At 42.3% G+C, this 27,114-nt stretch overlaps 1 protein-coding gene across 1 annotated transcript in view; it reads left to right on the top strand.

Moving 5' to 3' along the window:
- The first annotated feature begins 1,652 nt into the window (after positions 1-1,652).
- The window catches only part of LOC122554023 (spectrin beta chain, non-erythrocytic 5-like), a 234,174-nt gene continuing 208,712 nt past the window's right edge, over positions 1,653-27,114 (top strand). Inside the window, exons 1-6 of the mRNA XM_043698510.1 lie at positions 1,653-1,770; positions 11,655-11,771; positions 22,265-22,432; positions 22,683-22,799; positions 23,365-23,522; positions 26,394-26,622. Coding sequence (XP_043554445.1) covers positions 11,661-11,771; positions 22,265-22,432; positions 22,683-22,799; positions 23,365-23,522; positions 26,394-26,622 — 783 coding nt within the window. The 5' untranslated portion in view covers positions 1,653-1,770; positions 11,655-11,660. The remainder of the gene's footprint in view (positions 1,771-11,654; positions 11,772-22,264; positions 22,433-22,682; positions 22,800-23,364; positions 23,523-26,393; positions 26,623-27,114) is intronic.

Genomic DNA, 27,114 nt, shown 5'->3' with positions numbered 1-27,114 from the left:
CAAGGACTGAACCCTGGACACTTCAGGGGACAGACATTGTTGGTTAGAATCATTGCTAAATTCCACCATTAATTAGGTAATAGTCGAGTTGAGTTGTGAGGCTTAGCTTGCTTACTTTGAAGGGTCTTATTTTCATTGCTACCTGCATTAAAGTTTCAACCATTGTTTCAGTATTTGATTGTCTATGAGATTTCTTAATAAGTAGCTAAATTAAAGGTGGCTTGTGACGCTTTATCCACAACAATACTCCTAACCAGTATTGCACAGGCTGATGTGCTCGTTGATTTTAGTGCTTATGTTTGACACATCTCTTACCTTCCTCAGATTAGATTCAATTTCTTAGTGACTTGTGTGGATGCATTTTGGTCTCAGAGTAACCTGTCCTCTTTGCATGATTATGGTGGCACCATATAGCCTCAACCTTATTTTTGAGGACTTAATTTCAGATCTCCATGTTGAGCCACTTTGCATAAGTTTGTGAAGATCATTGTATGATACACTGGTGCTTGTCTGACACTTTATATTGACTTGATGTTCTCCATCCATTGTTATCATTCTAACAGTCACAAACTACTCATCACCCATCAACTTGACTGAGCTAATGTAGAGTAGATTTGTCAGAAGCTTCAGCTGAAAAACTGCCAGTTTTGCTTCATATCACCTTTTCATTTTGACTGAAGCTGGGAAGCAGCTAATTTATTTCAGCTGCACCCTGCCTCTTTGTTCTTTTCCAGCATTTTTCTTTCAGTTGTGTGTAGGGATTTTCACAGCTGTCTCTCTTTCGGGAGCTACATGCCTCAGCTTTTCAACAATTCAACTCTACTCCATTTCTGACCATGTTATGAGCTCTCAAGATAACATTCAAGCCTGCACTGTGACTTATTAAAACCGGCTGCAAGGTAGACATGGCCATCGGTGCTTCATGGTAGAGGTCACTGAATACAGCACGTCAGGAAGCACATGGATACAATGATCTCTATCCTCCTATAACTCTACTTTCTTGATCATCCCCTAACTTCCTTCATTGCCTCATTCTCAACACTTTCTTTAACTGTCTAGAATTAATTTCCTAAAAGATGAGTGACGGATAGATTTAATGCACTGCTTACATCCTATCTCTTTGACTAAACTTTTGGTCGCTTTTCCTAAGCCTTACATTGGTTAGATATAATTTTTTTCTTTAATAACAACAAACCTTTGAAGTGCTATGGGATATTTCAATATCATTAAAGGTTATTTGAATTTCTCATCCATTGCTCACAATTTCCCTAGCCCAAATTGACTTTCCTGTCTCCATTTTCTGAGTTCGGAGAGTGGAAATAATGCATTACTGGAAGTTAAGTGGTAAACCCGGGCTGAAAAACTATTGCATGCAGATGAACGGAGATATTATCAGGTTGAGAGATGAAATTAAGGTTAATTATTTGAGTAATTTCTAAGCCTTAGTCTTTGCCCTCTTGTTTAGGGAGTGTCGCTTCCTCCCTCCCACCCCCTGTCTCAGTACATTCATTTCTCTGCCATTTCAGATCTGATTTGTGGCTTTTAACCGTGCTGTGGGTCAGGTGCCTGGCAAGGAGGAGTGTAAATACCTTTGAGTTATTATCAGAGGTCACAGGAAGAAAATGAAAGTCATCTCAGGGACTGGAGTAGATTAAGAAAGGAACTTGACCTAAATCTTTGTGCGTGAGGGAGAGCTGGTGCAGCTCATTCTTATATACTCAGAGATTTGGCAACACCGATCATTACTGTTGGAAGATTCAACAAGAACAGGTAAGGAGTCATCGGAATGTGTACCTCTGAAACTTTTGCATTTGCTTCAGGTAATTTGAAATTGTTATTGGTCAATTTTCGCAGTTTAAAAAAAAATACATATGCCTAAATAAACTGAGATAAATCAAATTTTAATTCGGAGCATAAAGATTGTGTTCCATTTCGTAAACTTTGAACAGAGGCGGTTTCTACTTTCGGAAAGTAAGAAGGAATCTTGGATCCCAAGCTGTGATTGACCTGACCCAGAATCTTTTTGAATTTTAAGCAACCTTCATATGCTGTATGGTAGGAAAGCTTTCACCATGACTGACAATCCATTAACATTGGCCCAACATTGATTTGTACCTCTGTCATCCCCTATATTTATCAGCTCAGTGGGGGTCAGTTTAGCTCAGTTGGCTGGATGGTTGGTTTTGTGAAGCAATGTGAAGCCAACATTGTGGGCTCAATCCCGGCATCAGCTGAGAATACCATAAAGGACTCTTTCACAACTTTTCTGCTTGCCTGAGGTGTGGTGACCCTCGGTATAAATCAACACCAGTCGTGGCTCTCTAATAAGACTGGCAAGACTACAGCAACTTAGAACATAGAACAATACAGCGCAGAACAGGCCCTTCGGCCCTCAATGTTGCCTCCTCGTACAAGCTGACGTCATCATCCTAGGAAAAAGACTTTCAATGTCTACTCTGTCTAATCCACTGATCATCTTGGCTTGATTTATTGGCTCAATGGATAGCAGTCTCTCTCTCGCCCATAATTGGGAGGTTGTATGGTCAGGTCTCACTTCTGAAACACCTATAAAGCAAAATCTATGTTGATTGGAATACTGATGGAACGCTGCATTTTCTTTTGGATCAAATATTAGATTGAGGTCCTGTTGGTGCTATCAGTCAAACATAAAATGGTGCTCTTTGAGGAAGAGCAATGAAATGATCCCCTCTGACCTAAATAATATTGATCTTAAAGTAATATCATTAAAACAGCCTTTCTGATTGTTGTAATTTGTAATGCAGTTGGAGCTGCAGTTCCTATATTACAACATTGACCAAACACTTTCTTCATTGACTGTAAAGTATTTTGGGGTGCCCTGGGATTGTGAAAGACACTGTATGACAGCAAGAAATTAATGATTTTGCCATCTTTCAACCTTTTACAATCTTTGTCATTTAAATCTGCAAAAGACTGGTTAGAAACATAAGTGATACATAGACTATGAAGCAAATAACTTAATTAACACAGAACTGAAGCTTTCTGAGTTAATAATCATATCACCATTATCTCACATTGGGAATCAGTAATTCATCCAAAACAGTAATGCAAGGCTACCAAGACCTCAGTATGTATTTTACAGAAAAGAACACACACGAATGAATTCATGATCTGACGAGAAAAAAAAACTTTAAATCAAAATACCTAAATCTAAAATGCATCATATCCTAGAAGATGTTAGTCTTCCCCCTAATTGTCACCATTATTTTCCCTTGTCACTCTTGTACATTGGTGATGGAAGTATATGGTCATGTTATATGACACTGTGTTTCTTGCTGTCTGTGCTGTCTGACCAGCAAGGAGTCAAACTGACTCTTGTTGAATGTATATTTACCAGCTAGTGAGACCCTGTTCATGTTGGATAGGAGGTGAGTGGCTTGTCATAAAGACATACAGCCTGGAAACAGACTTTTCGGACCAACCAGTTCATGCTGATCATAACCCCAAACTAATCTAGCCCCACCTTCCTGTGCTTGGCCCATATCCCTCCGAACATTTCTCATTCATGTACTTATCCAAATGTCTTTTAGATGTAACTGTATCTACATCTACCACTTCCTCTGGAAGTTCTTACAAGCCACTCTGTTTTTAAAAAAAAGTTGTCCCTCGTATCTTTTTTTTAAAATCTTTCTCCCGTCCCCTTAAAAATATGCCCCCTAGTCCTGAAATCCCCCCCCCCTAGGGAAAAGACACCTGCAGTTCACCTTATCTATGCCCCTCATGATTTTATAAACTTTTATAAGGTCACCCCTCAACCTCCTACGCTCCAGTGGGAAAAGTCCCAGTCTAACCAGTCTCTCCTTATAACTCAAACCGTCTATTCTGGCAACATCCTGGTAAATCTTTTCTGAACCCTATCCAGCTTAATAATATCCTACCAATGGTCGATGATCAACTGGTGATAATAAATCAGAACCAGTCAACACTCTGACTATCCAGAAAGTTAATGCCTAAAGCAGGCCAGTCCATCATATTCCAAACCAAGAATGGACCCGCTGGGATGGCTTAGAATGAAATTGAAGGGTGAAAATGCCTTGTAATGTTGAAAGTTTCTTTATGCACTGCAGTGTACTTGGAGATATTCTGAGGTCATGAGAGTGCTCTATATCAAAGTCAGTTCTTTCCTTTAGCATGTTTTCAAGCTCACTGCTACAGATACTTTTCAACACAGTTGACTTATGTGCTGTATCACACTTACACAGGTTTACAGGGGGTTAGTTTGGTGAAAGGGGAGAAAATGTAATGGGTAGGTACTGTGTTAGTATGACAGATCTATTTGAAGGGCTGATTTTACCATGAAATCCTGTTCCTAATTGCTGATCACGGATAATTTGACCTTGCCTGGACGAGTGCAGCTCTAGCAATACTTCAGTAGCTAGGCACCATCTGAGACAAAGCAGCCTGCTGAATTAGCACCACATCCACAAACACCCAATCCCTTTACCACCAATACTCAGTTGCAGCAGAGTAATACCTATAAGATGCATTACAGAAATGCACAAAAGCTCCTTAGACAGCATCTTCCAAACCCACAACCACTTCCATCTAGAAGGATAAGGACAGCAGATACATGGGAACTCAATCACATGCAAATTTCCCTCTGAATCACTTACCATCCTGACTTGGAAAACGTCTCTTCAGGTGAGACTGGTTCCAAATCCTGGAATTCCCTCCCTAATAGTACTGTGGGTGTTCCTCATCCCAAGGACTGCAGTGGTTCAAGAAGGCTGCTTACCCTTACCTTCTCCAGGGCAATTAGTGATGGACAATAAATACTGGCCCAAAGTGATGCCCATTTATCCCGAATGAATGAAAAGAAAATCAAGCTCTGATTCTAAGTGATATTCATGGGATGGTCTATAATCACCATACTCGCACTTCCATGGAAGGTGCAAAGTGTGCTGACTGATGCACAGTGATAGAATTCAAGATCACCCAGAGGCAAAGAGAGAGGGCATCCAGTAGAGAGGTCTCCAGATCCAGGTGAAGAAAGTTGAGTAGGAGGAATGTTGTGGACCCATCAGCCTCCTATTCTTCCTGTCCTTTTATGTTGGTGCTGCTCTGTCTGTCCTCCTAAAGGTGACCTCCTGGTGACCCCGATAATGTGTCTAATTAGGGATTAACAGTAAATGCTAGTCTTGTCAACAATATGCGCAACTTTTGACTGAATCTAAAACAAAAATGCCTCGCAGCTCAAGACCTACCTCATCTTGGCCACCTCCGGGAGCTGTACAGTCTCCAAGATATCTTGGAAAATCCCAAAATACCAATAACGTGCTCCAGCATCTCTGCACTCACACAATACACACAAGTGAAAGCAGCCAAGGACAGGTGTTTTTACTTGTTTGTCAATTATTGGTCCTTTTAAGGTGAGGGAACAGAAAAAAAGGGAATATAGTTCAGAGATTTAAGAGAAATAAGTTTTCTTTTAGAAATTGACAGACTGATTTGTTTATTCGGTATCTGTTGTAGAAATTGGGATGCACTAATCTGCCAAACAGCTCTGCCTAGCACTCCCTTTTATGACTTACGGTAAAACAGAAGTTTAATCTTTTCAGGAACTGGGTTATTATGAGGCCCAGTCCTGATCAGCTTTGTGAGCAGTTATTTGAGTAGATTTCAGGCCATTTTATTTACTAGCTTCAAAAATGACCAGTTTAAAAAGCAGGTTCTTGGCAAGGTTAGAGGTAGTTCATTCATTAGGTCAGGGGACCAATTCACTGACACATACTTAATAGGCCAATGCTGTGTTACTGACAAATTCTACTTTTGCATAGAGTTGTAATTTTCTGTAGAAATGTTGTAACATTGGGGTGTTCTCTATAGTCCTTCATCTCCCTTCCCCCACCCCTTCCTAATTTATCATTTTGACCTGACATTTGAACATCTCCCTTAAACTCTTATCACAATCCGAAGGACAAGCTGACTACAGATTATCTCGTTCAGATTTATCCATGTCCAATCAGCATGCTGTCTCAAACATTAAATGCAAGTATAGTGACATTTCAACTATGCGTATGGTATTCTTAACACTAACCTATGGCCAATCTAAGGAAATTGCCAGCTTAAATCACTGATGGCTCATCCACCTCTGCAGTTAAATTGATGTATGTTGGGGAAAGGACAGGAGAGTTAGTTAAAAATGACATCTCTTTCAGAGATGGCACTGGATGCTAGAGGAATCGAGAAAGAGTAGCAGATCAGGACTGAGGGGAGAGATTTTCAGAGACATTGCAGACTGCCATGCTGTAAAATGTGAGGATTCAGCATTTATATCTGCAGTAGAAATTGAACTGTTTAGTTCCTCAAATGAAAGGCGAGCATTTGCATCTTTTGTATGAGGATTTGGCACAGTCTGATGATGCAGTGCTGAATACTCTGAGACTGTGGCCTGGCACAGAGCTCCTAGTTGCTCTGTATGGTAGGATCTCTATTCTTGAGGTTTGGAATAAAGCCTGGCCATCTGATTGGAGTGACCACACTGCCAACTGCAGAGGTGGCTGTTTAAAATGCTCCCCCTCTTTTCTGTGTGACTGACTTTAGTTGCTCTGGGCACATTGGTCGTATTCCCCATCCCTGTAAGGACCGACTCTTGCTAACCCATGCTCTCAGCCCACACCCATAGGCACAGCTTTTGTCCCCTCTACTGAACAAGTTCCAACTCATGCCAATCTAAGCCCCTCGCATCCACCTCCCACCCACCACTCATTGCCCTAAACCTCCCATGAAAGAACACTCAGTATCCCTCTTGGATAGACCTCAGGAGGCATTACTCGGATGAATAAAATAAAGATCTAAATACTTATTATAGGCTTCACTGTATTTAAAAAAACGTATTAATGAAAACCTCTTCAATACATTAAAGTCTCTTCAAGTAATTCATCCCTCAAAAAGACTCCTATTCATAAGTCCACATCAAAGACATCAAATCCTTTAATAATTTTCATGAAATGTCATTAAAGCTGTGACATTACAGACACCCACAATGATAGTAATAGTTTGGGGAAAGTAGTCAAGCATTACAAATGCTATATGGATAGCACTTATGGTTATGCAAATAAACGGCTGTTGAAATTTATTTTAAATTGCAGGCAGGCAATTGTTTTCTTTCCAATTTTTAGATTTTTATCTACTTAAAATAACATGACAGCTTGACAGTTCCATAGACTATATCTGCCTTTTTCAATCATTGTAGGTCTACTTTAAAAAGACTAGCCACTGGCAAGATAAAAGCCCTTGCTCCAGTGAAACTGGAATTAGCACTCAGTTCAAATGGCCTTATTGAGTTTGGGTTTCCCTCCTGTCTGCAGTGCTTTGTCTCCTTTGCCCGACTGGCAACAATGGGATCTGCTTGCAATAAGGGCAGAATCTCTGGGTCTAGGTCCCACTCACCATTTTTAAAGATTGCCATCATCGCAGAGGTGGGACTGAAGACTTGTGATCCAAGCTGTATCATGACATCTAGATACTGTCATCTAACGGCAGTGTGGAAAATTGCTAAAATGTTCTGTTTATGAAGGAGCTAGACAATTCCAATCTGTACAGTTACTGTCCCTTCAGGCCACTCTCAATAGTCAACAAAGTGATTGAGTGTCTCAAAAAGCTAATAAAGCAATAATCTACTCTGTGATGCCCAGTTTGGGTTCCACCAGGCCCACTCAGCTCCTGACCTTACTACAGCCTTAGTTCAACATGGACAAAAGAGCTGAATTCCAGAGGTGAGGTGAGAGTGACTGCCCTTGACATAAAGGCTGCATTTGACCGAGTGTGGCCTCAAGGAGCCCAAGTAAAACTGGAATCAGTGGGAATCAGGGGCAAACTCTCTGTTGGTTGGAATCATACCTGGCGTGTGGAAACATGGTTATAGTTGTTCAAGGTCAGTCATCTCAGCTCCAGGACGTCTCTGCAGGAGTTCCTCAGGGTAGTGTCCTAGGCACAACCATCTTCAGCTGCTTCATCAATGATCTTCCCTCCATCATAAGGTTAGAAGTGAGAATGTTTGCCGATGACTGAACAATGTTCAGCACCATTTGCAACTCCTCAGATACTGAAATGTCTCAAGAGCTGACAGAAACTAGCCATATAAATACTGTGGCTACAAGAGCAGATGAGAGACTGGGAATTTTAGTGGTCAATAACTCATCCGCTGACTTCCCAGAGGCACAAATCAGGAGAGTGACGGAATCCTCGACACTTGTCTGGATGGTTTCAGCTTCAGTAACATTCGAGAATCTCACCACCATCCAGGACAAAGCGGCTCGCTTGATAGGCACCACATCCACAAGCATCCATTCCGTCCAACACCGACACTTAACAGAAGTGTGTGTGATCTACAAAATGCACTGCAGAAACTTACCAAAGATCTTCAGACAATACCTTCCAAATTTGTGACCTCTACTACTGTGAAGGACAACAAATACAATTTTGAATAAAGTATATATTTGAAATAAAGAAAGTGTGCTTCTGAACTCTCTCTCCTGATCCCAGTACATAGAACATAGAACACTCAGTACAGGCCTTTTGGCCCTCAATGTTGTGCCGACCTTTTATTCTACTCTAAGATCAAACTAACCTACATACCCTTCATTTCACTATCATCTATGTGCCTATTCAAGAGTCCCTTAAATGTCCCTAATGGATCTGACTCTACTACCACTGCTGGCAGTGCCTTTCACGCACCCACCACTATTTGTGTAAAGAACCTAGCTTTGACATCTCCCTAAACCTTCGTCCAATCACCTTAAAATTATGTCCCCTCATGATATCCATTTCCACTCTGGAAAGAAATCTCTGGCTATCCACTCTATCTATGCCTCTCATCATCTTGTACACCTCTCCGAAGTCACCTCTCAACCTTCTTCGCTCCAATGAGAAAAGCCCAAGCTCCCTCAACCTTTCTTCATAAGACATGCCCTCAAGTCCAGGCAGCATCCTGTAAATCTCCTCTGCACCCTCTCTAAAGCTTCCACATCCTTCCCATAATGGGGCGACCAGAACTGAATACAATATTCCAAGTGTGGTCTAATCAGGGTTTTATAGAGCTGCAGCATAACTTTGCAGCTCTTAAACTCAATTACCTTGCTGATAAAAGCCAACACACCATACGCCTTCTTAAGTACCCTATCAACTTGGGTGGCAACTTTGAGGGATCTGTGGATGTGGACCCCAAGATCCTCCTCTTTTCCTCCACACCGCCAAGAATCCTACCTTTAACCCTGTATTCTGTATTCAAATTTGACCTTCCAAAATGAATCACTTCACACTTTTCCAGGTTGAACTCCATCTGCCACTTCTCAGCACAGCTCTGCATCCTGTCAATGTCCCATTGCAGCCTACAGCAGCCCTCCATACTATCCACCAATTTTTGTGTCATTGGCAAACTTACTAACTCACACTTTGACTTCCTTATCCAAGGGGCACAAGGAGCAGAAGTCCCAGAATACATCCCTGCGGAACACCACTGGTCACCAAGCTCCAGGCTGAATACTTTCCATCTACTACCACTCTCTGTTTTCTATGGGGTGGCCAATTCTGTATCCAGACAGCCAAATTTCCCTGTATCCCATGCCTCCTTACTTTCTGGATGAGCCTACCATGGGGAACCTGATCAAAAGCCTTGCTAAAATCTATGTACATCACATCCACGGCTCTACCGTCATCAATGTGTTTTGTCACATCCTCCAAGAATTCAATAAGGTTTGTGAGGCAAGGCCTGCCCCCCCTCAAAGACATGCTGACTGTCTCTAATCAAACTGTGCTTTTCCAAATAATTATATGTGCATTTGTGGGATGTGGATATTGTTGGCTTGGTCAACATTCATTGCCCAACCCTAAATGCCCTAGTGGGCTGTTAAGAGTTAACCACATTGCATGTACCAGGTAAGGATGGCAATTTCCTTCCCTAAAGGATATTAGTGAACCAGATGGGCTTTTCCTGACAATTGGCCATGTTTTCATGGTCATCATTAGACTCTTAATTCCAGATTTGTTTTTGTTTGCAATTGAGTCTTCACCATCTGAGGTAGTTGTATTCAATTCCAGGTGCCCAGAACATTAACTGGTTCTCTGAATTATTAGTCTACCAATAACACCACTAGGCCAGTGCCTCCTCAAGACTAGCTCCATGCCTTGGGGTTAATCCCAGTGATAAATGTGGATACTAGACACTGTACTAATGAGAAGATGACAACCCACAAATTACACATCATCTCAGCTTGAAGCTACACCCCTCTTTCTTCACGTCTACCTGCCTAACGGCATTGTTGTTATTCCAGTACCACGTGGACTGCAGAGATTCAAGGAAGTGGCTCATCACTGTTAAAATAGCAGGTGAACCAAGTCTGCATCTCACCGATGGAGTTGATTTGCTGTCACCATTCCCTTTAAGTGTATAGAGAGAGAGAGCGAGAGAGAGACAATGCCAATTGATCTAGTGTGGTAGAGCAGAAGCACTTAATGGTCTAACTAGAGCTGTCTCTTGTAGTTAACAACAAGTAATACATTGTAGCTCGTCACAGGCTACAATGATATGAAACTGTGAGGATGATCAGATGCAACGATCAGCATGTCAGCACAGCAGACGATCAGATGATCAGATCTCTTTCGAGATGCTAAGCTGTTCTGCTCACCAGTTCATGTGAAATTGTCATAGTGGGTGATGCTTTCCTCAGTATTAACTCTTACAGACCCTCACACCCTGAGACAACACTGTTGACACTCAGTCCTTTTGAGTTCATCTTTTGCTTTGTTTGCTCAGGCAGTCTGCATGTTCCTTAACTTGAAGACAGAATACAAATCACTCTGTGCTTTAAGCCTTGAGTTCTGCCAAACTAATCCTTATTGAAAGTGTTTGTGTCAATGAGAAGTTATGACTGGAACAGATTCTGGTTTTCTAACCTTCTAGTTCAATAACTTGCTAAATCACAAGTTATCTGTCTTCTCTCATGAAGTCTAGCACCAAAAGGTGGATTCAATCTGGCTACTGTACCACTTATGGAGCAATGAAGGGAGAAGTAAAGTCATTAGGAGTACTCCCGTTTATGCAGTGGGTTGTTATGATCCACATTTTGTGTTGGAAACATATTCTGAATAGCATCAAAGAGGGCTGATTACTTGAACAGGAGACATTTGTGGTACTGTGGTAAGGAGAATAGCGGACTGGACCTATAGGCTACCTTTTTCAACAGCTGGCACTTCTGCCAATAGCCATACAGCATCCTTCTTTGCTTTGGGGCTGTATGCACTTAATTGCATAAACTCTTAAGCTGTGGTGGTGAAAGGGACAGCATGCAGAATAGTGGCACCAGTTGAACTCCTCCCTATCCCTGAACAGCCGTACTTATGTCTTGTGGAACGCTTGCACATTACTAATACATTAAGATAAACAGGGATTTGAATAAAACGCAAACAAAAGCTGTTACTCTTCTTGTTACTGATTCTTCCTCCTCCTCCTCTCACCAGAATTATCATGTAGAGGAGCCACAATGAACACTGTGTATTCAAAGACCAATAAGCTCTGAAACTTTGTATACTGGCAGGCACACTGCTGTGCTGACGTGCTGATCGTTGCAATGTCACTGCCCCTTCACTGTGTCCTGTCTCCGTCCCACCCGCAGGTCAGGATGGACGAGGAGTTTGAGAAACACCGCATCAAGGAGCTCCAACAGCAGCGGATGCTAGTACAGAAAAAAACCTTCACCAACTGGATAAACCAGATTCTGTCAAAAAACCAGGTGAGCCTAATTCCTGGGGTCCATTAGATCTGGTGAAAGACCAGGCACTATCGATAATTGGGGGAGTTTGGTTATCCTTATACATAAGTCAGAGAAAGTTAACAAAACATTTGAGAAAACAAGTAGCATGTTGACCTCTGTCGCCTAGGGATTGCAACATAACAATAAAGAAGCCATGCTACAGTTGTGTAGGGTTTTGGTGAGACCACACCTAGAGTACTGTGTGCAGTTTGAAATTGAGTGAGAGTATCAAGAAGAAGCATGACCAGCTAGCCCATTTCATAGAACCATAGAACCCGACAGTGTGGAAACAGGCCATTTTGCCCATCTAGTCTACACTGATCCTCCAAAGAGTATCCCACCCTATCCTATGCCTGTAACTCTGCATTTCCCATGGCTACTCCACTTAACTTTCACATCCCTGGGCAGTATGGGAAATTTAGCCTGGCCAATCCACCTAACCTGCACATCTTTGGACTGTGGGAGGAAACTGGAGCACCCAGAGAAACCCACACAAACTCCACAGAGGCAATCACCCACAAGGCTGGAATTGAACCTGGTCCGTGGCATTGTGAGGTAGCAGTGCTACCAGTGCCACCCAAAACACCACGGTTGTTGAAGATTACAATTTATCTTCTCCCTCCATTACATCTTGCCCACTATCCCCACATCCTGATTGAAAGAATGGTAGGTTTGTCTCTGAGAGAGTGCAATAATTTCACTCAAATAATCACTGGGATGAGGAGACATTGGGTTTATGATATCTAATATTTGCAAGAATGAAATTGGAATCATTGAAAAGAATTAACAGAGTTGATGCTGAGAGGTTGTTTGTCCACCTCTTGTTGCAGAGTACAGCGCTAGAGGTCATAGTTTCAAGATCAGGGGTCAGGCCCATTTAGGATAGAGGTGAGAATTTTGGCAGCAAATCTTTGGAATTCACTAAACCAGTTGTTCAGTTATTCAAAATCAAGGTTAATGGAATTTTAGTTTATCGTGGAATCGAGGGTTTGGGAAGGAGTAGCTGAGAAGTAGAATAACAAGCTTACTACTCTAGTTTCTGTTTATTATACTCTGACAATATCCTGAAAAAGCAGCAAATCCATTGGTAGTTGTAGGGGATTGAGTGTAGTTGGGGGTAGGGGGGCGTGATGTGTGTATATGTGTGGAACTGGGGAAGTGGTTGGATTTAATACAGCATGTCTAAATATGGTTTTTCTTGTCCATTCATGGGATGAGGGTGTCACTGGCTGGGTCAGCACTTATTGCCCATCCATAATTCAGAGTCAATCACACTTCTGTGGGTCTGGAGTCGCATGTAAGCCAGACAAGGTAAGGATGGCAGTTTCCTTCCCTAAAGGACATTAGTGAATCAATTGAGTTTTTCCTGACAGTTTGGATTTATGGTCATCATTAGCCTCTTAATTCCAGATATTTACTGAATTCAAATTCTACCATCACCCATGGCGGATTTCGAACCTTGGTCCCCAGAACATTACTCAGTTCTCTGATTCAACAATCCAGCGATAATACTAGTAGGCCATCGCTTCCTGCTCTACTTGACGTGTCAAGCCTGCAGGGGAAGGGAATTTGGGATGTAGTGGGATCGAAACAGAAAGTGCTGGGGAAACTCAGCAGACCTGGCAGCATCTGTGGAGAGAGAAAGAGAGTGAACGTTTCAGAACTTTAACTCTTGTTGTTTTATGTTGCTATTTAATGGAAGTTTGCAAGTTCATCGAATACAAGGATCAGTCTAGACACTGAGTTCAATGGAGAGTATAGTTCAGAGGATCTAAATGGAAAAATGGATCAATTTTGCATCTAATTTCCACCCTGCTCTTACTTTCACCTGCTCTGTCCCTGACTCCTCCCTTTCTTTCCTTGACAACTCTCTTTCAATTCCTGAAGAAGGGCTTATGCCCGAAACGTCGATTCTCCTGCTTCTTGGATGCTGCCTGACCTGCTGCGCTTTTCCAGCAACACATTTTTCAACTCTCTTTCAATTCCTAGCCATCAATATTCACTACAAATCCATTGCTTCCCACAGTTATCTTGACTTTACATCCTCACACCTTGCTTCCTGTAAAGTAGAGACTCCATTCTTCTAGTTCCTCCATCTCCATATTATCTGTTCCGATGATGTCAGCTTCAACAAGGGGTCCTTTGAAATGTTCACCTTCTTTCTGAACTGAGGATTCTCCAGCGCCGTAGTTGATAGGTCCCTTAGGCCTTGTCTGATGCATCTCCTGTACTTCTGCCCTCACCTCCTCTCTTCCCTCCTCAATAGCGATAAGGTCCCCTTTGTCCTCACCTACCATCCCACCATCATCCATATCCAGAAGATCATTAGCCACCATTTCTCCAGTGGGGTACCACTACCAGACACATTTTCCCCTCCCTTCCCTTGTCACAAACCCTTTCCTCCGCGACACCCTAGCCCACTCTTCCTTCACATCCAGCACCGCCCCATACCCCCACGGCACCTTCAGAAAATGTAACATTTACTCTTTTACTTCCTCCCTCCTCACCATCCAAGGTCCCAGAGAAACCTTCTAGATGATCCGCGTAAATACCTGTACTTCACTCAATCCAATGTACTGTATTCACTGCTGATAATGCAGTCTCCTCTACATTCGGGTGATGTAACGCAGACTAGGGGATCACTATGCAGAACACCTAAGTTCTATTTGCAAAAATGGTCCTGAGCCTCCTGTTACCCGCCATTTCAACACACCACCCTGTTCCTTGGCCAACATCTCTATCTCAGGCTTGCTGCAGTGTTCAATAATTTAAGGTCCTGAGTACCTTCTCCCATGTCCTTACCCGAACCCTCATACACCAGGCTTTGTCATCACATGGGCTGCTACCATAAACAACCCATTCTCAGTTCCTAGGCTGGCTATTACCCATTCCTTTGTCTGTCCAACTGTTATTGTCCCTTGGCCTCCAGTGTGTTCTGCCATCCCTCCCTCCCAACGCACCCCCCCCCGCCACCTTTAGCATATCAACCAACCTTTTCCCAGCCACAATCAATTCTGACAAAAGGTCACTGGACCCAAAACATTAACTGTAGTTTCTCTTTCCATAGATGCTGCCTGACCTGCTGAGTTTCTCCAGCAGTTTTTGTTTCTGTTTCTGATTTCCAGCATCCACAGTCCTTTGATTTTTATTTTGACAGGGTCAGTCTAGTCACTGGGCTCATTGGGCAAAGGATAAAATTTGGGAAGGTTTGGAAAATCAACGAGTAGAATCAAGGTTCAAAGAAAGATGTTAATGCAGGTAATGATAAACAGACATGACAGGAAGAGATAGAGTGTAAGAATGTGAGAATTCACCATTAGAAAAGATTAAAATTTACAAAGATAGTAAAAGGATATAGGTAAGGGACTTGTAAATGAAGTATTTGGAATACTGAGAGTGCGAATAGAAATAAACAAGTACAATCTACTAGCCAAATGGAGACATTGCCATAGGAAGATTTGGATTGGGACCTGACTTTTGAAAGGTAGTCGATTTTTAGGAAGGAGAAGTACATAGAAAAAAAGGTGGAGAGTTTAGATTACTTACAGTGTGGAAACAGGCCCTTCAGCCCAACAAGTCCACACCAACCCACCCAGACCCATTCCCCTACATTTACCCCTTCAGTTAACACTACGGGCAATTTATCATGGCCAATTCACCTAACCTGCACATTTTGGACTGTGGGAGGAAAACGGAGCACCCAGAGGAAACCCACGCAGACACGGGGAGAATGTGCAAACTCCACACAGTCAGTCGCCTGAGGCAGGAATTGAACCTGGGTCTCTGGCACTGTGAGGCAGCAGTGCTAACCACTTTGCTGTGTTTTTGTCAATTAATGATAGCATCTACACAATCGGAAGGAGTGATGCGAGTCCAAAAAAAACACCAAAATGTGGAAACAGTTTAGGCAGAAGTGAGAAATATTAAAGACAAGAAGTCACTGTGGGAGTGGTGTACAAGCCCTTTATCAGTAAGCACATGATGGGGTGGGGCAAAAAGGAAGGAAAATTGAGAGCTTGTCAGAGATCACGCATCAATCATGAGATATTTTGCATATTATTGATTGGAAAAGTCTGAAGGGCAAAGGTGGCTTAGATAAGTTTATGGAATGTTTTCAAGATAGTGTCTGAGAATGCTACTTTCTGGATCCAACTGGGGAGCAATCCAAGTACTGTGCAATGAGATAGGATTAATCAATGATCTCATATGAAAGCAACGTAAATAGCAGCGATCACAACATGATTAAATTTTACATTCTGTTTGAGGAAGAGTGGAATAGGTCTAGATTTTTTAAAAAAACTTAAATAACAGTAATTATGAGGGCATGAAAGTGGAGCTGACTAAAATGAATTGGCAAATTATGTTAAGGCTTAGGACAGTGTAGAATGCAGTGACAGACATTTAAATATTATTTCAGAATATACAGATATATTTCAGCAAGCAAGAAAAATTCCAAAAAGCAGACATTGTCTATGGTTAATGAGAAATGTTAAACACCGCATCAGACTTTTATAAAAAAAAGTATACACCTGTTCAAAGACAGGTGGCAGGTCAGAAGATTGAACTGAATTTTTAAAAAACTGCAAAAAATGAACAAAAATGAATAAAGAGAGTAAAATTTAGAGTAGGAGAGAAAGCTAGTTAGAATTCTGAAAACACAGTAAGAGTTTCTTAAATATTTAAAGAAGAAAAGAATTAACAACTGAATGTTGTTCCTTTGGAAATAAGACTGAATAATTAAAAATGGAAAAAAAGGAGATGGAGGATGAATTGGAGAGGGATTTGCCTCGCTCATCACTGCCGAGGATGCAAGTAACAGTCCAGAAGCAGCAATAAATCAGGAAATGGGAGGGAGTGAGTGAGGACCTCAGGAAAACTACAACCACCAGAGAAGTGGTACAGAGTAGTTTGTTGGAACTGTGGGCTGACAAGTGCTTGGATCCAGATGGATCTCATCTTAGGGCCTTAAACTAAGTAGCTAGTGAGATAATTGATGCATTGGTTTGGATTACCTTGATGTGGGACAGTCTCGGGAGTTATTTGAGGAGGTAATCTGTTGTGGATAAAGAGTCCTGTACTTAGATTTCCAAAACGAATTTGAAAAAGTGCCATGTTGAAGGTTATTTTGGAAAATAAAAGCTCATGGTGTTGGGGTAACGTATTGGGGTAACGAATAGAAGATTGGCTGGCTAACATAAAGAAGAGATCAGGTGCAAATTCGTTTTTGTCAGGTTGTAGAATGCAATATTATTCAAGAAAGGAGCAAGCGAGAAAGCAGGAGACTACAGGTCAGTTAGCCTAACCTCTGGTGGGAAAACTATTGGAAGAAATTCTGAGGTACAGAATTAATCTGCATTTGGAGAGGCAGGGGTTAATCAAGCTCACCTAGTTGAGCACTTTGATGAGGGAACAGGGCAGATTGTTCAAATAGATGAGCAATTTGACTTTAGGAAGGTATCAAAAAAAGTGCAAGACAAGGCATGTTAAGATGGAAGTTTATGGAATTAAGGCAAAAGTGAATACAAATTGGGTACAACAGCTGTTTGTTGTTTGTCATTTGTACAAACAATTTGGATGAGAATATAAGAAGCATGATTAGTAAGTTTGCAGAAAACACCAAAAGTGTTGGTATAATAAACAGTGAAGAAGGTTATCTAAGATTACAATGGTACCTTGATCAGCTTGGCCAGTGGGCTGAGGAGTGGCCGATGGAGTTAATTTAGATTAATGCGAGGTGTTGCACTTTGGTAAGACAAATCAGGGCAGGACTTATGCAATTAATAGTAGGGCACTATGAGTGTTGCCGAACAGAGAGACCTAGGGGTTCAGGTACTTAGTGCCTTGAAAGTGGCCAGTTACAGCAAAGAATTAGTAAAACTAATGGAATATGAGTTGAATTTAATGCAGAGATAGGCATGTCATGCTTCAGTTATTACAAGGCATTGATGAGAGTGTATCTGGAGTACTGCGTACAGTATCAGTCTTTATTTATGAAGGATGTAAATGTGTTGGAAGCAGATCAGAGAAGGTTTACTAGACTAATACTTGAAATAGGTAGGTTGTCTTATTAAAAAAAAGGCCAGGTATAGAATTTAAGGCGGCTACAGGTGACTTGATTGAAACATACAATGTCTTGACAGGTCTTGGAAGTGAAAAGGATGTTGCTGTTATAGGATAAGCAAGAGCTAGGGATCACTATTTAAAAAGTTAAGGTGTTGCCCATTTAAAACTGAGATTAGATAAATTATTTTCTCTGTGTGATGAATCTTTGCAATTCTCTCCCTGAAGTGGTAGTGGAAGCAGCGTCTTTGATATTTGCAAATCTGAGTTCCATAAATTCCCTCCAGCAAGTGGGATAGCTGAGAGTGGAGATGTGATTTGAGGTTACAATCAGATCGGCCCCGATCTTACTAAAAGGAGGAGCAGGCTGGTGGGGTTGAACGGCCTATTCCTGCTCCTGATTGATGTGAAAGGGAAGGGTCAAAGGTCAGGTTCAGTCCAGTCACTTGGACTGCGGAGAATATGGGTCAGAGAACAGTTTCAGTCCCCATTGAATGTTTCAGATGTCATGTAGTGACGTGGATGTGTAGATGAAATGGTCCAGCAGCTTTGTAAATGTGCCATCAAGCAGTGATAAGTCTCAGTTTTATATCCAGATAAAGCATGAATCAGCAGCAGTTGTATTTGATAAAACAATATGACAGAAAAGTATGTGGTTTCAGAATGATACAGGGGAATACCTGAAGAGGAGCAGACTGAATCCCGTGGTTCTGTGAGCTCAGATGCCAGTTTGAAATCAAGATAGCAGCAGTTAATATTTAAAACACTATTTTAGTAAATATTAGATTTGGAACTCATGGATTCATAGGGCATAGAGAGCATTTGTTTCTTAATAATGTTTATCGTGTCTCCTTAGCTCTGAGTCAGAAAGCCCCATGCCAGAGACTCATGGTAGGATTAGACTTGAACAATTGACACAGTACACTGTATAAGGCTAAGGCCATGTGCTGGAAAATGGGATGAGAAAAGATAGATGTCTGATGACCGATGTGGACGTACTTGGCCTCTTTCCATGCTACAAAAACACTGACTTTAGACAGATGCTGCAGTGCCATATCAAGGGGTGCTGTACTATTAAAATGTTTTGTCCCAATCTGGTCTTAGCAAAACCCCTGTTTAATTACAGCAGCAATTCCTTATTCATATTGTCCAACCTCTCCCCTGCAATAAAGGCTGTCAATCTAATTGCCTTTGTAATTGTTTACTGTACCTGCTTGTTAGCATTCTCTGATTTATGTTCAAGGACATGTTAATCCCATTGAATATCAATATTCCCCAATCTTGCACCCTGTCAAGGGTCTTCTGCTTTTCCATTCTTCCTACCAAAACAGATAATCTTGCATGTATTCCCACCTCACCCACCACTTGCTTGGCCATTTCACTTGACCATATCCTTTGCTGCACACTTTGCAATCTTCTTACAGCTTGCTTTCTCACCTAATGGCACCATCAGCAAACCTCAACTGTTGCACTCAGTCACCTGATATTAAACCACTGCCAGAGATTGTAAATAGCTGAGACCCACGCACTGATCTTTGCAGCATCCAGCTAGTTACAGGCTGCCAAGCTGAAAATGAACGTTTTATTCAAAGTCTGTAGTCTTATTTTGTCTCTCTGGCCTGAACTTCAAAGTTGGCTGGTATGAGTCAGCTTTACCCTTCGAGCTGCTCCCAAATGCTGAAAGAACATAGCTGATGAGTAAGCTCCAGAAGCTTAGTTAGAGTTGATGTCCCCACGTAGCAGGAATTTGTGGTGGACTGCAGAGATGATGTGACTGATGGTAAGCTTGCTATTCCACCTGTTGTGGAGGTGCTGGTGTTGGTCTGGGGTGGACAAAGTTAAAAATCACACAACACCAGTATAGTCCAACAGGTATATTTGAAAGTACAAGTTTTTGGAGCGCTGCTCCTACATCAGGTAGCCAGTGGGACATGATACGTAGGACACAGAATTTATAAGGAAAAGATAGATGGCTGTTAAGTCTTTAATCATTTTGAATGGGAATGCAGGTTTCAATTGATTAATATGTAAATCCCAGAATTTCTTTCAAGTCACTACCCTGAGATAACTTAAGGCTTTATCAGTATATTTAAAAAAAGGTGATAGTTCAGACAATGCATTGAAGGTGTGAGGTTAGAGTCTGGCTGTGTCTCATCCTAGAGTCAGACTGGTTTTATTTCCAAAGTAGTTATTTATAGAATGTCACATTGACTGCCTATAGATTATGTGCTTTTTGAACAAAATAGAATGCAAATACGAATCTTGCAAATTGCAAATTCACCCCATGGACTTATATGTGTATGTGCATGCGTGCGGTGAGGGAGAGAGGGACAGGGAAAGTTTGTGGGTGGGGGTGGAGTATATGTGTGAGGTTGTGCCTCTGTGTGTGCATGTGTGATGTATATGTGTGAGATTATGTCTGTGTGTGTGTGAGTGTGTATGTGTGAGTATGTATGTGTGAGTGTGTGTGTGTATGGGTGTGTGAGTGTGTGTGTCTGAGTGTGTGTGTATAGGTAAAAACAAGGACCGCAGATGCTGGAAACCAGAGTCTAGATTAGAGTGGTGCTGGAAAAGCACAGCAGGTCAGGCAGCATTCTGAGGAGCAGGAAAATCGACATTTTGGGCAAAAGCCCTTCATCAGGAATACAGGCAGGGAGCCTCCAGGGTGGAGAGATAAATGACAGAGGGGTGGGGGTGGGGAGAAAGTAGCATAGAGTAGAGACTCACTGAAATTCTTGTAGAGAGAGGAGGAAAACTTCTTCAAGGCAGGCATCCGTGCAAGAGGATTCGCAGTAGGGTTAAAATCAGCTCTGTGTGTATATGTGTCAGAGCGTTTAGTGCAGTGGGGGTCACCTGTAGTGTGACATGAACCCAAGATCCTGGTTGAGACTGTCTTCATGGGTACCAAACTTGGCTGTCAGCCTCTGCTCGGCATCTCTGCGTGGTTGTGTATCCCAAGGTCCGCCTTGGAGAACGTTCACCTGAAGATCCAAGGCCTGAATGTCCTTGACCGCTGAAGAGTATCCCACCCAGATCCATTCGCCCATCCTATTACTCTACATTTCCCCTAAATAATGCACCTAACCTACTCATCCCTGAACACTATAGGAAATTTAGCATGGCCAATTCACCTAACCTGCACATTTTTGGATTGTGGGAGTTAACCGGAACACCCAGAGGGAACCCACGCAAACACAGTGAGTTTCTCTCTCTCAGTTTTAAGTTGTACATTATAATCATTTTCTCGCCTATTTAAAAGACTGTAACATTGATATTTGACAATATTCTGTTTTATGAAATGGGGCACTGTTTCCCAGCAATCTCTGTGCCAGCAATGCTATAGTCTGTTGAACCTCAGTACAGGTCATCCTTTCCTGCTCCAGAAAGTGTTGAAATCCCATTTTATGTTCACCCAAGAGGCTGTCGATCTCTTTGGGACTCCATTGTTTTTTTTTTACAAATCACCCCCTTTGTCCCAGGATTTAATTTTGCATATGGCACTTTCTAGAAGGAAGTGATTGGAGCTGGGCAGTGATGAGATATTGGAGACCCCTGTTCTCTCTCCCGCCACCACCGCTCCCTCCACAGGTCCTGTCTCCCTTTCCCAGCCCAGCTGCAAAGACACATCTTGTCCCTCTATCACTCCCTCTATCCTGCACACACGCTCTCTCTTTGTCTACATCTGTGTTTTTTAGTAAGCTGCAGGAAGCTCCACGGGTGTTTCCGTGCCAGTAAGTTAACAGGATGATGCAGCACAGAAAGAGACCATTCAGCTTTGTGTCTTTTACCAATTCGCCTTTCGTGATATCCCTTTGCAAGCTTTGCACACATATGCTGGGCCAAACTCTGCCCCAAATGTGGTTTGCCCCGAAGGCAAGAAAAGTTTGCACTTCACATTGGGAGGGCAGATTTCTTAGCTTCACTTAGAAATACCAAAAAAATGATGACATGTTTCTGCTTATTTCAACCATAGGGACAGAAGAATGCCATTCATCCCCTCAAGATAGAGATGGTTGGGAGGAGGTTAAATGTTGGGTAGAGTCAGGCTGAGCTGTGGCAGGGCTTGCTTGGTAGGTAAGGCCCAGAAGAGGATAGCACTGCAGAAACAGAAATGGGCCATTGCACATGTTCAAACATTCAAGAAGGTCAAAGCTGATCTGAACCTGAACTCCATCCAGCAGCCATGGCTCCCCATTCCTTCACACTCTTGGGGACCAATGATGAATTAATTTCTGATTTGAGCTCGGAACCCTTTTTTGTGAAGGGACATTTGATACTATGTAGAGTCTCACTGGAGATGAAATTAGTTTGTTGAGTTTAGGATAGAGAAGAGTTTGATTGAGTGAGATGAAGAGTTTAAGTTTTCTCCTATTTTTCAGATATTTGACATTGTTCAGCTCTGTGTTTGATAGGTGAAGATATTCATTACTGACATATTCACTGAACTGAAAGATGGCATCGCCCTGATTGCCCTACTGGAAACCATCTCTGGAGAGAAGCTGAGCAGACCCAACAGAGGCAGAATGAGAGTCCACTATCTGGAGAACAACAGCAGGGCCATTGCCTTCCTGAAAACCAAGGTAACATTACTTTGTACCATTGTTGTACAGGAAGGCTTGTGAACTGGGAGCAACATGATTGTTAGCTCTCACCAAACCCCCTGCTCAGATTCTCTGACCTTTCAAACCAGCCATTCCAAATCTAATGTCCCTGCAACGCTGGGTGAACATAACATCTCCATGACGCTCAGTGTACACAGTCTCTCATCCCTTTTTAATTTTTTAAAGGTGACTTTTTAATTTTGTCTGTTGCTTCTTTTTCTGTTGTCAGATCAATGTGGAGCTGATAGGTCCAGAAAATATTGTGGATGGTGACCGCACCCTAATCCTGGGTCTGATCTGGATGATTATCCTGCGCTTTCAGATTGCCTCCATCACTCTGGAGGAGGTAAGACACTGGTTCCTCCTGTTGGGAATGTCCTGCTGCCCATGGATAACCTAAATATGTGATATAAATATATTTTATATATTTTATATATATATAAGCTAAATCCCATGAAGAATTAACAAGGAATTGCTTTTCTTAGAAATGGTATGAATACGTACCAGCTGCAATAGCTGAGGTGAACAGCATTGATGCATTCAAGGTGGTTAAATAGAAAGGGATGTAGCATCTGCTGGTGGGTGGTGCGAGCATAGACATTTTGCACCAAATGACCAGCTTTTGTGCTGTACAACCAATGTAATTTTATGTGACCCGGGCACCATTGCGATAGGATTTCCTTTACGACCTGTACCAAATAAAACCAGTGTAGCTACAGCTGGGGTGCAGTGAGAGTTGGTGTTGGGGAGTTTGCTGCAAGGTTAACATTGCTGTCTAGGGCAAGCTCACTTCCACTTCCTTCAGCCTGGGTTGGATTCACTGAGTGCGCAATGCTCTGGGACGTGTTGGGCAGCTTTGGGGGCTGGTTCTCAGTCTTTCGTTCACTCACCAACTTTCTCTGCTGCGCTAGGATGAGTCTGATAGCAGCAGTGCCAAACGTTCTGCTAAGGAGGCTCTGCTGATCTGGTGCCAGCGTAAGACAGCTGGATACGAGAACGTTAATGTCCAGGACTTCTCCTCCAGCTGGAAGGATGGATTGGCCTTCAATGCACTTATTCACGCTCACAGGTAAACACAAACTTTTTCAGTTGTTCGGACTGGAAGGAATATTGAACTACCTTCCAAGGAGTTGGGGAAAACATTCAAAAGAGGTCATGTCCTACTGGGCCATTAGGATAGTGTATGAAGCCGCAGATGGCCTTCCTGTGCATTGGTGAGATGGGGGAGCTGTGGGGACTGTATGCATAAACAGCCTGTCCGCGTGTCATCACAGCTAGGCTTCCTGCTCCTTTTCTTTATCAATGACCCCCCCACAGGAGACATCATATTGTTGAGGAAGGAGTTTTGGCAACAATAGCTTACTGATGCTGTGGTGGGGCATTTGAAGGGCAACCAATTTCCTGGAATTGAGCTCAGCGTCACTCAGCCTTCTGAGGTGCTAGAAATAGGGCAGTCCATCTCTATTTTGGCCCAAATGAAACTCATTTTCACAACCCTGCTGGATCTACTGGGTTCGGTTGTCATCATTGTTGACTGTGCCTCAGTTTGAGGATGATGCCTGCTCAGGTTGTGAGTATCTATTGCGGGCCTTCATGTGACTGAGCAGGCCACAGACCTTTGGGTACATGAGGCAGGATGTCCCATGAGCTAGCGGGGCACAGAGAGCAGAACTTGCTTCCCTCCTATGGCACCCACTCTGCCGATGTCGGCACTCTGAACGAGATGTCACAAGCTCATCCCAGTCATTGATTTCACCGCTGCCACACTGCAGGGAGATTTTCAGAGCTTCTGCATAGAAGCATGACAGGTGAGAAAAGGGAACACTTTCTGAGCATCAGTGTCATAGTTGGCTTTACAGGAGTTTTGCCTGAATGCTTGAGGAGCTGACTTTCAGAAAGATACAAAGCACCAGACCTGCTGAGTTTCTCCAGCAATTTCTGTTTTGGTTTCAGAGTTCCAGCAGCCACAGTTCTTTCAGTATTTTTTTTTTGATAGGTCTTTATTCAGTGACCTCCCACTGAATATGGAGGATATAGAGGAATAGAGTCGAATAGTAATTTATTGTCACGTTTATTTTTACAAAGTAATACAGTGAAAAATGTCTAAGTCACCATATTCCAGCATCTATTTTGATAACAGAAATTATACATCTGAACAAAAAGTTAAGACCAAGTCCATCTGTAGTGTGTAGAATATCGAGCTGGTGCAGCTGATCCAGGGTTGGCGCTCCTTATCTGAAGTGGCTGCCAAAGACTGGGAAGTGCTCAGCATATTCTCGTGTCATCCCAGCATACTCTCCCATCTAATATTATACGGTTAGCAAATTCTGTCACTTCCACCAAGTCATTAATATAAATAACATATTTTAAAAACCTATTAATATAAATCATTAGGACTGATTCTTGTGGCACTCGACTAGTTACACTCTTCCAACTTGAAATAAACGCATTAATCCTGACTCTCTGACTTCTCTGTGTTAACCAATCCTCAGGCCGTATTAATGCATGATCTCCAATACTGTGATCTTCTAGATTGTGCTATCATCTTTTATGTGGCACCTTATCAAATGCCATCTGAAAATCCAAATACACTCAATATCAGAATATCAGTTCTCTCTTATCAACTTGACTTGTTATATCTTCAAACAACTCAAACAAATTTGTCAAACATGTATTCCTTTTAACAAAACCATTTTGACTCTGTTTGATTATGTTAAGCTTTTCTAAATCTCCTACTATTTCTTCCTTAATATTGGACTCCAGCATTTATCCAACTACAGATGTTAGGTTAACTGATCTAATAGTTTTCTGCTGTCTGAACAGGGTTTCACATAAAAAGCTTTTCAATTTGCTGGAACCTTCCTGAAATCCTGAGAGTTCCGGAATATTTTGGCCTATGTCTGCCACTACATCCTGACCATCACATTCTGACAACTTGTCCGCCTTCAGTCTCATTAATTTATCTCTTGTGATAGAGATTGTTATGTAGTCTTCCCTCCTTTTAGCACTTAGATTGTTGGTTATCTTTGGGATGTTTACTGTGCCATCTGCCATGATAACCAGTTGGTTTAAATTATCTACCATCTCACAGTTCCCTGTAATTAATTCTCCAAGGGTCCCACATTCACTTTCGCTTCTCTCCTTTTACTCCACTCATGCAGAAGCTCTTGCTGTGTTTTTATGTATTTATTGCCAATTTAATTTCATAATCAATTTCCTTCCTCTTCATTAGCTTTTGAGTCATCTGCTCCTGGTTGCTGAAATATTTCCAATCCTCTGGCCTATTACTAATTCTTGCCATTTTGAATGCCTTAGTTTATGATTGGATTGGATGCTCTCCTTGACTGTCTTTGTAAACCATGGGTGGTTCATCCTTCTCATCGAGCCCTTCTCTCCATTAAGCTTGAGCTTGCAGCCATTGCCTTGGTTCACATGCAGGAGATGAGTAGCACAGTTACTAGCATTCCCCATCCTATTGGAGGGTCACAGGCCAGTTGAGCCAAATGGAGCACCAAGAGTGAGTTGAGCCCAGAACCTCCCTCCTGTCGGCAGATGTTGTGTTCGTGAAACCTTTGAATGCTATAGGGGGGAACTAAATGCAGATCACCTTCTGAGCTTGGGTGACAAATGGCATATGTGTGCAAATGTGAACCCATGTTCACCTTCCTTCTGCCCTTTTTAAAATCAAACTGCTCCTTGTCTCTTCCAAGTTATGAACTCTTGCTGTGCACTACGATTGTTACTAATTCATCTAAGTAGCCAGCTTAATGTATCAAGAGCCTAGACCATACACTTTGGCACTCAATTCAACCCATACAGCTAACCCTGTCCTGTCCTTGCCTGATGTGCTTGTGGTCATAGGTTTGGCATTTGTATTCTACTGTGTATGTTGTTACAGAAGTGAATTTAATTGACGGAGGTTTCTTGGTATCTTTTGCAGGCCTGATCTGATCAACTATAAGAACTTGAAACAGAACAAACCAATACATAACTTAACTAACGCCTTTGTGGTCGCGGAGGAGAAGCTTGGAATTCCCACACTCCTAGACCCAGAGGACGTGGCTGTACCTCACCCAGATGAAAAGTCCATTATGACCTATGTGTCTCAGTACTACCATTACTTCTCCAAAATGAGGCAGGGTCAGACTGGACAGAAGAGGATTATAAAGGTACTGCACTTGACTCCTTTATTTACCAGTGTTTGCTTACAAGGGAAAATCCCTCAATCGTACTACTCAGATAATTGTTCTCTATCTCTCACCCTCTTTTATTCCTTCACAGGATGTGGACACCATTGCCTGGGCCATGGGCCATCCCTAATTAGACACAGGGTAGCTCTGAAACAACCACATTGCTGTGGGTCGAGAGTCAAATGTAAACCACACCAAGTAAGGACAGCAGATTTCCTCCCCTAAAGGGCATTAGTGAACCAGATGGCTTTTTTTCTAAAAATCGACAATGGTTATATGAGTGCCTTTAGGCTAGCTTTTCTCCCCAAAATTTTCAGTGATTTCAAATTTCACCATTGGCCTTGCTGGGATTCAAACCCAGCACCTCCGAACATTATTCTGGATCAGTGGTGCTGGAAGAGCACAGCAATTCAGGCAGCATCCGAGGACAGGCAAAATCGATGTTTCGGGCAAAAGCCCTTCATCAGGAAT

This window comes from Chiloscyllium plagiosum, chromosome 10 (assembly GCF_004010195.1).
Source record: "Chiloscyllium plagiosum isolate BGI_BamShark_2017 chromosome 10, ASM401019v2, whole genome shotgun sequence".
Lineage (NCBI taxonomy): Eukaryota > Metazoa > Chordata > Chondrichthyes > Orectolobiformes > Hemiscylliidae > Chiloscyllium > Chiloscyllium plagiosum.
Note: the sequence above shows the minus strand (reverse complement) of the source record. Positions and strands in the feature narration are given on the sequence as shown.